The 12,120-nt window shown below is 40.6% G+C and overlaps 1 protein-coding gene across 3 annotated transcripts in view; it reads left to right on the plus strand.

Annotated features, from left to right (window-relative positions):
* The first annotated feature begins 430 nt into the window (after positions 1–430).
* The window catches only part of zdhhc14 (zDHHC palmitoyltransferase 14), a 28,761-nt gene continuing 17,071 nt past the window's right edge, over positions 431–12,120 (plus strand). Inside the window, exons 1-3 of one of the 3 annotated variants that reach the window (XM_086095190.1) lie at positions 431–915; positions 1,466–1,760; positions 9,423–9,583. In XM_086095190.1, coding sequence (XP_085951316.1) covers positions 1,519–1,760; positions 9,423–9,583 — 403 coding nt within the window. In that variant the 5' untranslated portion in view covers positions 431–915; positions 1,466–1,518. Of the gene's footprint in view, positions 916–976; positions 1,354–1,465; positions 1,761–9,422; positions 9,584–12,120 lie in introns of those variants that run through there. The other 2 variants (XM_086095187.1, XM_086095188.1) reach the window with 2 other exon arrangements.

A 12,120-nucleotide genomic window follows, 5' to 3' on the forward strand; every position in this document is an offset into this window, starting at 1 on the left:
AGCTAGATAACCTGAATAACTGAAGGAATAAGTGATAGGATAATCCATCCATCCATCAATTTGAAAAAATGTGTTAGTGACGTCCCAACTCCCTAGTTTTAATAATTATTTATATTGATTTACATGAAGACAGTGATCATGTTAGATTTCTCACAATAATTAGGAAAGTGATACATATGAATATGTAACACTTTATTTCTATCGCTTCCACTGTTTACATTTTCAAATGATTACTTGTAGGCCCTCCATCATTCCTGGAAAATCACATTGACCCTTTGGGCTACTCCTTTATTTAACAAATGGAATTGTTCAAAGCTAACTGTTGTACAAACGTGAGGGACGCAATTATGTATTCGTTAATGTGCAAAAAGAAAAAGAAAAAAACATGAATGTAGGCCAGATGGGTACCCTTTGGGAAGCGGGGCGCCCCCTCAGTGTCGACGTTGTCTTCCAAGGGGGAGGAGCAGGCTGGTAGGCTCTGCTCCGCTCCCATGGTGATGGTGCTAGCGAGGGTGGCACTTCAGCCCGCGTACCGGGAACGGAACGGCTGGTCAACCGGATCGCCTCAACTCTCATTCGGGGAACTTTTCTATTCAACATGCGATGGAATGCTGAACATTCGCGGTGACTCATCGAGGCTCGTTTTGGGGAAACGCTGGCGCTTTGTGGACGCGCCGGCAACGGCTAGTCGGGATGCTACAGCTCGCCTGAGAGCACCCCAGCCGCGTACGTCGTCTTTTTCTTCGGATTTTTCCTTCGAGGGTTTTCGACGACAAAGTCCACATTCAAGCATTTCAACTTCTAAAATGGTGTGTTTCGCCTTGTCCTCCGCTCGTTTCAAACCTGGATAAGAAAGGGAGGAGCAGCGACGACGTGACAACACCCCGACACGACGACCAGCGTTACTTTCCCTCGGTAAGGCAGCGACCTCAGCCAGTGAGTGTAGTAGCCTCGCTCAGCAGAGAGCACGAACACATCCCGGACGAGGAAGAGACGCGGTGCTGCTTATAGCACATTGTTGACAGCCCACACACGAACGAACGTCTTTTAGTTTTTAGGCTGTGTGTAAAAGGATTTCCACAGTTGAATAAACAGCTCAAGAGGCGCAATTATATTTCTGCCTTTCCGTAAACTAGTCGCCAGTTGTACTAGTTAAATAAAATACAAACCCAAGTTCATTTGTTAAATTGCTAGTCGTGTTAGCGTTAGCTGCACTTCAGATGCTAGGTGAGGCTAGCCAGGTTGCTTGCTAACAAATATCGACTACAGTGTTGCCAAAAGGGAGATTAGACTTGGTAGCTAACGTTTAATTATGTATTTAATTTTACACATGCTCTATTATTTTAAAAGAAGGTCAGTGTAGTTCGAGTTGAGACACACAATCTTCACTTTATTTTTTTTTATATATATATCCCAGGTGTTTGTGTTAGTTGAACTAACTTCCACTTGCGTGTTGTCTTCACAGTGGCTCGTCTAGCCCAGGGATTCACTCGATCAGGGCATTTAAAAGAGCGATTGATGCATCTTGGAGTGTCCGAGTCAATGAGAGAGTGCGAGTACAGCCAAATAAGCACTCGCAGCTCCACTCCAATGGAGACCCCTTTCAAGAAGAAGACCCCCAAAAAGAAGAAGTGGGAATCCTTCCCTGGTCGGAATAAATTTTACTGCGATGGGAGGATAATGATGGCCAAGCAGACAGGGGTTTTCTACCTCACCCTTGTCCTTATTCTTGTCACTTGTGGACTTTTCTTCACCTTTGAGTGAGTATTGTTTTGAGAACCTTTATGATTCAATCTGCTATTAACGTGTGCACTTCGACCTAGAGGATTAGCGATTTCATGGGTTCACCAAAGTTTAAATGATAGAAGCAGGTCAGTTGAAGTTGCGTGTGTTTCCAATGATCCCTCTGGACTCAGTGGGATGTGTGCCTAAAAAGACTGGGTATTAACCCGAAGCTTCACTCTTTTTCCTTGTAAACAGAGTTGTAGTTGAGAGAGTGGTTGTCGTTTTTTTTTTTTTTTTTTTTTTTTTACTGCCGAGGCACATAGCTGATGAAGACATGCCTTCAGCGGCAGGTTTTTAGATTCTCATTCATTCATGCCTCTACATGATGCATGCAGAAATAAGAGTGTGGCTCAGCGGTAGAGCGGTCGTCTGCCGACCCTGAGGGCGTGGGTTCAATCCCAGGCCAGAGTAACTTTGTCAAAGCATCCTTGAGGAACATACTGAACCCCCAAGTTCCTCCTGATGATATGTCATCAGTAATCAAAAGCACTTTGAGGGCCTTATAAGGAGGAAAAACGCTATATAAATGAAGTACCTTTTATTAGATGGAAGTGTTAGTTTGGTGTAAAAAAAAAATGGTGGTCAATTTTTAACACTGACAGTAGTGTAGAGTACTTTCAACACTACTCAGTGTTTACCAATGTAGATATTTAACACTATACTGTGCAAGACTTACACTGGTTAAGTGAAAAAAAAGAAAAAAGTACCACTTTGAAAAGTGTCAGATTTACACTCATTGGTGTGGACGCACATAAACTAACTTTTCTAATGTTAGATAACACTTCTTGGTGTTAATCCAAAACTAGCAATTTTGCTGTATGGTATTACCAAATACCTGTAATTCAAATGGTCACTATTGGTCAGGATGGGCAGGTCACAACTAGAGATGTCCTGATCAAGATGTTTTGGCTTCTGACAAAGAAAAATAATGAAGATAACTAATCAAACTTTGACATTCTATATAAACCCATAATGTGGTTTGAAAAATACAGAAAATCTGAAAATATCAACATCCTCAGGAACTTCTCAGGAACCACTGAATGGATACGGCTGAAACATAAATGTCTACTATTGTGTGAAAATATGAAGTTAGGTCCTGAACAGTTAATTGTACTTAACACAACTCTTGTGAGGATAGGCGGTACAGAGAATGGATGGATAGAGGATGGCTCTATATGCCTCAAGTTGTAAGACGCCCCCACAAGGTTAGTCTTTCGTAACCTTGCCAACAACATCTTGTGAAATACTCATTATAAATGGTCGAAAATGCTTATATGCATTAAGTATCATAAAAACGCCATCAATATTTAAAGCTGTTATCTTGAGCACACAGTACAATGTATAGATTATCTATGCTTGTTGTGATAGTTTATGCCACACCGCCACGGGCTTCCTGTTCAATGTCGGCATTCTTGAAAAAAATTACACAAGACAGTGAATATTTTACTGAACGACATGAGTAGTATTATTCAGGTAAATTCATTCACATCAATACTTGAGTTCAGTGTGGACCAATAGTCATACATAGCTTAGTTAATGGTTCATGCTTGTGTCAAATATACAAGACTACACAATCATTGCCATTTTTATTAACAACGACATCAGCACATTTTCTTTTTCCCTCCACCTCCTGTGGTGACTTCAAGTAGAGAGCAGTAGGGTTGGTCTCATCATTAGAGGCATCTGGGAAGTAGATGCAACCGCACTGTTATTTTGGGATTTACAGGAGAGTTTTGTGATTTGTTAGTGGAAGAGGCAGACAAATATATTACTCAGTCCGATATTTGAAGGGAACCCCCATGTTTTTTAACCCGCCCCGAGGACATAACAATTGAATGTGCAGGTGTATGGGGATATGCGAAAAGTCTCATCTTGCAAAATCACTCGTTTCTAAGTTCAAATATGGCCTGAAAACTCAATCATACATGACATTTTGGATAATAATATTTGGTTTTAGGGAACATAATATACTGATACCTGAACAGAATGTCAGCACTCGCCCAAAAAGGCTCAATTTTCCATCAACTTTGGAGTCATCGATCATTAAATTTTGTCTGCTACTCGTGGAAACCTTTCTTTGATTTGCTGACAAGTTTTAGCTAATAATATCCACTAAAAAGCTCATACGGGCCACAATTCCGAGGTGGTCTCGAAGTGGGTTCCTTAAAATGACAGTGATGTTTCAAACTTTGCCACTTGCTTTGAAAAAAACATTAATAGCGCAAAATAAACATTATTCATGAGAAGAACAGTGTAGGCAAGACAAAGTAGCTTTATTTACCGTGTGTAGCACAGTTACACACAACATACCGGTAACTCAATGTCATTTACATAATTAATGCATTAAATGCATTTATTAAATGTAACAAGTGTTTAAAAGGGTGGGAACCATGTGGCGGGGGTTCGTAATGGCTTAATAGAGGCATAACCGCCCCACCCCAGAACATGTGTGGCGTATGGTCTGAGCGTTGACTGATCATGGCGAGACCTGTTCTGAGTGGAACCTGTCCTGTTAAAGCACTGGATGGTCTTGGCTACCGTGCTGCAGCTCAGTTTCAGGGTGTTGGCAACCTTCTTGAAACCTAGTCCATATTTACGTATTTATTTATCTATTTATTTATTTTGTCAGATCTTCAGCAAGTGCTTTGCCATGAGGTGTGCCATGTTGAACTTACAATTAAATACAGTATGCATGGGAAATGTGAGGGATGTACTCACTTTTGTGAGATACTGTAAATAGACACTGACCTGAGAACCGCCAACACATGGGTTTACCACAGTGCATTGTTTTTCTCACCCTCTGACTAATCACTGTCATCACAGAAATCCGATCAGCACTAGATAGATAACAATCCTGCACCATCATGGATCTAGTTACTCAATCAAGGCTGCCTGTCAGGGTAAAGTGCTTTCTAATACATATAAACAGAGAGAGCCTAATAGGAAAACCACTGTGTGTGTAGTGCATAATGGCTACTGTTCACTATATTCATGATGCCTTTGCTCTTTGTTCCATTATGTCATAGGACCATAAGACCAAATTTTGAGACCAGGACAGTCACATCTGAAATGTTGTCAGTGCTTGAGTGTGAATTATTAACAATTTTCTATGACTTAGATGATGTGTACTGTATTTAGTTTGTTGTTGTTGTTGTTTTTTTTAGCTTGTTTTGTCCTGTTGTAAGACCTGAGATTAAGAACGAGCTTTCTGACACCAGGTAGCGCATTTCAGTCTAGAATGCCTTGATAATCGTGAAATTTCATTCTACCCTGCACAGATTCAAAACACCCTGTGCCGGATAGCAAAGCAGCCTCTGAACATAAGTTATGTTCAGAGGCTGCTTTGCCAAATAGGTATAGTTTTGTCTATTCTGTCCAAATGACATTTTCCCAGCTTTGTTGCTTGTCAATATGCATTGTGGCAAATTTCAGTCCGGCGTTCTTATGATATGCTTTCAACAGTAGTGTCCTCCTTGGTTATTTGCCATGAAGTTCACTTGGACAGAGAAAGCCACAGATTTGTGCCATCTGACACTGATGTGTCTTGACCTTGGAGTTACCTTATTTCTCTGGAGGTTGTTCAGGGTTTTATGGTTACCTTTTTTAATCCCATTAGCCGTCTCTTCAATTTGTCATCCATTTTCCTCTTGTGGCCGCGTCCAGGGAGGTTTGACAAGTCCCACAGACCGGAAACGTCTGAGTGATATATGCAGCTGTAGTCATAGGAACATCAACATAGACATGGTCTTTTTTCTTTAATCCTTTACACATTTGTCTATATTTTTCTTTCCGGTCTCCTGAGACAACTCTCTTCTTCATTTTCTATGGTTCACTGTGGTGCGCACACTTAGCCAAATAGAAACCATCCAGATCAACTGACTCAAGGCTCCTGATGTTTTTTTTGTTTTGTTTTTTGTGCTGTATTTTGCAGTGATTGAGGCGCGAAATCGTGTGCATTGTGTGCACATGCTGTACATTAACACATCTATCACCATTGACCTCTGGACCACTTAATCTTTGAATACATTGTCACTTTAGCCGACAAACACATCCGTGGTCAAAGGACAGTCTATCAAGAGAGCACGAGTGACGTGTCATGCTAAATCTTCACCCTCCACCCTAATTCACTAGATTATTTTATGGATTTCCACTTGCAATTCATGTTACACTTATGTCAAAGTTTGGTTGATTCAGAAATGAACACAGTATGTGAATTTAAATTGATTCACTGTGTTCAGTTACAAGTTGTAATTGTTAATAGTTGCAATCAGATTTGGACAGTAACATATAAACAAATTGACTTTATGTAGAAAAGATGAAGATGTAATTTATCATTTCACAGCTCTGGGCTAAACACACAGATTTAGTTTTCAAAATTATCTTTGTTGAGTGAGTCACAAATTCAATCAGACATTTCACAGTACAGGACAAATCGCTCTTGGGTCAGCAGGAAGGAACGTCAGTACTGATTTGCAGTCTTTTTGTGGATCATATCCATCAGTAGCTCAATTATCAACAGCCAAATAAACTGTTGATCAATTAACATGGCGGCGTTTTATGCCCTTTCATGGGGTTTTGTTGTTGTTCTGCCGAGACAGCTCATTCATGTTGCTGTTTCCAGGGTAACCACGTTGCATTTCAAACCTGTCTGACATCGGATAGGTTGTCTCCATAGCAACAAAACTCCCAAATCTTAAATAAATGTACGATTTTCTAACAGACGTGTCCATTCATTCAATATCCCTCTTTTGATTTCATCAAAGGTTGAGGATGGCTCATCGTTTGTACTGCTCAAATTGTTCTCAGATGGGAAGATCTTTGGCACATATTTATTGATTTGTTTGTGGCCCTCACAATTGCATCCATCCTGCTAGAATGGCTTGCATTGAATTCTGACCATCGCTTTTGGTGGCATGACAGCCTATTCAAAATTTTGTTGATATATCATTCACTCTGCGGGCAAGCTTTACACTTTTGTCTCCACAACTGCTACTGTCCAGTGTATGGGGAAGTGAAAAACTGTAAACTTATTACTGTTGTCAATGACCACCCCCTCAAAAGATGTAGATAGTCAAGCTGTTAAAGGTGTAGTCCGACAGATTTGTTTTGGGTTGTCCGGGACGTTTATGGGCGGAGACTCAACGTTTTCCCTCCAACCAAGCCGCAGAGGCAAGTGACCATCCGTGGCATATGCAAATATCGCTGTGCGAACCCCCGCTCCTGATTGTTGGACTATTTCCGTGGACGTGTTAGCAGTCTGATTCCTGGGTCTTGTCTGCATATACAAATTCAGATGTGCGAACCCCCTCTCCTGATTGATGGACTGATTTTACGCTCATCCCTGGTTGGCTGCTGTCCTCAACTTCCTCAAATGTCAATTTTAAATGTTGTGTTTGCAAACAGCATCAGAAATCCGTCGGACCATACCTTGAAAAAACAAAACAACTCTTGTGTGGTTTTTTGTTTGGGTGGTGGGGGGGGGGGGTGGTCTTTAAAATGTTGGTCTGTCCACTATGGAGCAATTTTCACCATTATTTTTGTCAGTTTGGTAATTAGGGTTACCGTAATCATTTTTTTCTTTGCGTCATAATTGTCCAAGATGTGAATGGATTTGAGATAAAATCCTGATTTACTCATTTTATTGGCAACTCTTTTGCATCTGTTATTGGTTTACTGCTTGGGTTTCTTATGTTGGCTGACCTTTCTCTCAGGACAGAGGGTGCTAATCCCCAGCCGTTTGCGGGAGGAAAAAGGAAGACTGCTAATGATTCTTGACTTTAATTAACATGGACCAGCAATCTATGTAAATTTCCTGGGTTCATGTTTCCTGCTGTCTGCTTTTGTGGAACCCAACCCGGCGAGCCTAAAAATAATTTGGCTCTGTTTACGTAAATAACTGAGGTTGGCATATATACGCGGATGCAACTGTATCACACTATACTCCAACCCCCATCCCACCTAAGGTGTTGCCATATGAGACGGAAATGTGATTTTATTTACTAGAAACGCGTTACACATTATATTGGGAACTAATTGACTTACTGGTAATAATGAATTTTGTAACACAATGCTTTTTTTTTGGGTCTTTTTAAAAATACAGTACATCTGTCACCACCTCAGTTTTCCAAGGTATGATTCAGGTTTAGCACTGCTTGCTGCTTGTCCTTTCGCAAAAGCGTTATCCGCCGCGTATCGCCCAGAAAAATGGCATTTTGAAACCCCACCCCTTCCAATTTCAGTGATTGTATCTACAGTCACTGAGATATCAAAATTGTAAAGTTTTTCCTTTTTTGCGAATATACTTTACACTAATCTTATTTATAATAATTGTATTTAGTTAATTCTGTGATCTGCTGTAATGTAACTCATTGGTTCCATCAATGACGTTGACTTTGATCAGATCCTTGAATTGAGACATTACAGCCGCAGTGTTTCCAAAATATACATGTATCTGTGGCGGGCTGCTACAAATTAGATTTGGATGTCACTAATAGATTTTGGCACAACCTGAAAACCGTTGTATTAACTTTTAGCTTCTTTTTTAATTTTTTACTGCACGGAGATTGTGTTGCTGGGCTCCTTGTGTGCTCATTGTGTGAGGCTGCTAATCAAGACCCGTATTGCTTTCTTTCTTGTATGGTACTGCAAATACAGTACCTCAAATGACTGAAGTATTAAATGTATTCTTGTATAAGTTTGCGAAGCAATCTTAGTGGTATCGGAGGCATTGGACAGCTGAAACAGTATCGATCCCCATGCCACTCCAGCAGGCATAATGGCCATCTCGTCACAGCACACTCAGTTGTTGTCTTTGTGTGTATTTTTGCTTGGGAACACCACTCTTTGTTGGACAAAGCCTACATGCAGTCGTCAGATATTTTGAATTTAGTTGCGTAAAGACTACTATGAGAAGCGAGCCAAAGATGCAGCACCGGACTCTGCATGGTATTTTTTTTTCTCTCCACTTTTTCTCCTTTCCTCATTTACTAACGTGAAGCAAGTGTACAGGAGTGCTAGGCCAGGATGGCAGCGCTCATGACAACCGCTTTTTGGTACACTTTTGTTTTGTTTTTAAATGACTTTTACTCGATTCGAGTTTGTCATGTCCTTCCAGCGTTGCAGTAGCCAATCATGTTGCAGCGGGGCTAAATTCATAATGACGCTGGCGACACTAAGCTGCGATTGCTGAGTCTTTATCTATCAAACGCAAAATCTACTATTTTTTACATTACATGTTCAATTTCTTGTCCCTGTAACAAACAGCACAAGCGCCTCCACAGCTGACTCACTAAAACGCATTCAAATATAATGGGCGGTATCAACATGTGCCTCCACCTCTGTACAACTAAATGCGATCACCACAAATCATTGTAGGGTTAAAGGGATTACATGGGATTGTTTTATTACAGCAGATTACAATTTGGGAGACTGACGTATGTGGGAATTCTAACCACTTACTGGTCATTTAGCAGCAAAGTGCTTAATCTGTATGCATTACACTTAGCGTGTATTAAGGCTTGCATTTTGGTGTACTTTACAGCACATTTGCAAGGGTTTGTTTTAGTGCAGACAGAGACAGGCCTGGATTATTATTTTGTCATTTGTTCTTCTCTCAATCTTATCGCTTGTCTTCTCAGCTGCCCGTTCCTGTCTGAGAATTTGACGCCAGTTATCCCAGTCATAGGAGGAGTGCTTTTTCTCTTTGTGCTGGGAACACTGCTGAGAACCAGCTTCAGTGATCCTGGGGTGCTACCCAGGGCCACTCCAGACGAAGCAGCCGACCTGGAGAGGCAAATAGGTAAGAAAACCCACCAATTCCATGTTTGGTCATCAGAATTGTTGATTTGAAGAGAGATGAATAGAGATGGGAGAGTTCCGGAGCAAGGATTGCACACTTCAGAGGAAATGTCTTAGATTGCTTTTTTGTTCCTATTTGCCAAAATTGTCTATGAAAAAGTATCCCAGACACTACCTAAACAAATGAGGTCTCACAAGACAAGATGCACAAGAATGGTTCATTTATTTTGATTTCGGAGTTGTTTTTATAAACCAGTTAAGGGTCCCACTGTACATTCAATAAGTGAGGCATTGTTGCTTTTTTTAAGCCAAGTCCTCATCCACATTCTAATGACACAGCAGCAGGAACAACTGAGGGTTCGAGGACACAGCAGCATGGTCCCAGGGTCTCTGGATTGAAACCACAGTCTTTAGATTGGTAGACGACCACTCTACCACCTGAGCCATGCCTCCCCATATTCCACTTCAACCATTAAAATTATTTCTGATGCATTTTAAATCCAATTCACAATCTATAAGTCTAAACATTGGGTGCCTTAAGAAAATGAATAAAAACATCTTACCATGCAGTAATATGATTCTTGTGTGTCAGTTATGAGTTACATATTGAAGATTCCACTCTATTTGCAGTCTGTAGTGTGACGTGTCTTTTTCTGACTGCCAGTTCTTCAGGTTACTGAGACATCATTAAACAAACTCTGGAATGGTTTAATTACTCTAATTATAAGACTAAGCTCCTAATTAGCTTTTGCTTTAGTGGTGATTGGTGAAGCACGTAGTGCAGAGCAGTGCACGGCAACAACACACTGAAGACAACCCAAGTGACACTTTTCTGAGAATAAACAAATTATAAATTGAAAACATGTACAATGTCGACCACAAACTTTTCACGTCACTGGTTATGTTGTTCTGCCTGGAGCCAACTTTGCTTGTACATTTTTTATTTTTTAATAGAAACAAGTGCTATGGTGGAGGTGGGACGATGCTGCGCTGTGTATTGTAACAGTCACTACACTGTTTAACTGTTAGTGCCACTGAGGCATTACACAGTACTATATTACATCTCCCTCCTTTCCAGGCCTCTTTGCTATTGTTTGTTCATCTTTCCACAAACACTGCACAATGACCAGCCATCTTGTTATCATGCGTCATTATGTACAGTGTTAATGGTTTGACTGCACAGTGCTAGGTTGGTCTGTTTCTCTTTGTATGCAAACAACATGTCATTGCATCATACCAGATGATGTACAAAAACTCTCCTGAAACTTTCCAAGGCAATTACCATCCCCTTTTCTCTAGCTTTGTTGTCCAGTGTGTGATGCAGCTGGCCCCAGTCTTGGCATGGCAGATTTACATGCGAGACTTCCCAGGCACATCTGTTTGCTCTTATCCTGATCATCCAGCTTCATTCCGAACTCCAATAGCAATCAGCCTAGCTGTGATTTGCAAGGAAAAGACTTCATGTCCCTGTTTTTTTTCTTGTTTTTAATTGCACTGCAGGGTGCCTGACTGTGTTTAAAAAAAAATGATTGGACTGGATTAACAAAATCTACTTGCATGTCAGATACTCGATTTAGTAGATCATTTGTTTGTACTTAGGACAAATTGTTCCTGCTTTCTGATCCTTTCCCTACCCTATTCCGAGTATTCCCTTCTTTTCAAACAGAGAAATGAGTACCGCACTCTGTGTGAAATTTTACTCCTTTTCTGTCTTTGCTGTAATCAGATGTTCACTCCACTAACCAATTATTTAGACTAACCGAGTCATCCTTACATTTCGCAGGCGTCGGGCAGAATAATCATAATTCCAAAATCAACACTTTTCAGGAGACCCCAATAATTGCAGCTAGGTATGTCCCGATCACATGATCGAAAAACGGGCAAGATAACGTCGTTTTCAGCTGATTGGTGGTGAATCGAACTTGGACTCAGGTGCGGAAAAGTGTGATCGGGACATCTCTAATTGCATTTTTGTACAACCATTAACATTGCATCATCATAAACAAGCCATTTTCAACACTTAAGATTTGTCAATAATTTGTAAACAAATACAAAATAAAATGAATAACACCCACAACACGTGTTTTGATCAATAGTATAGATTTGTTTTTTTAAGTACCAAATTGTGACATAGGAGGTTCTGACCCAACGGCAGTAATATCTTAATGTAAATTACTTTACTTACAATAATCCATCCATTATCTGAGCCGCTTATCCTTACAAGGGTCACGGGCGAGCTAGAGCCTATCCCAACTGTCTTCGGTACACCCTGAACTGGTTGCCAGCCAGTCTACTTACTATACAATCAATTGGACTAATATCAATCATGTACTGTACTGTATGTACAGTATACCCGTCATTTTGTTACGGATACACTGGCCACCAGTAAGCCAAGAACATTAGCAGTGTTGTCAAGTCAATCCTATGGGGTTCAAGTTCAACACCGGTGCTATTGATTTGCTTGCAAAACAACAGTAGACCTAATGTCTGAAAAAGGAGTGACATCATGGTATAGGTCATTCTCCCTGTAGGGAGCGT

This window comes from Leptonotus elevatus, chromosome 14 (genome assembly GCF_054856555.1).
Source record: "Leptonotus elevatus isolate MCC_2025b chromosome 14, RoL_Lele_1.0, whole genome shotgun sequence".
Classification (NCBI taxonomy): domain Eukaryota; kingdom Metazoa; phylum Chordata; class Actinopteri; order Syngnathiformes; family Syngnathidae; genus Leptonotus; species Leptonotus elevatus.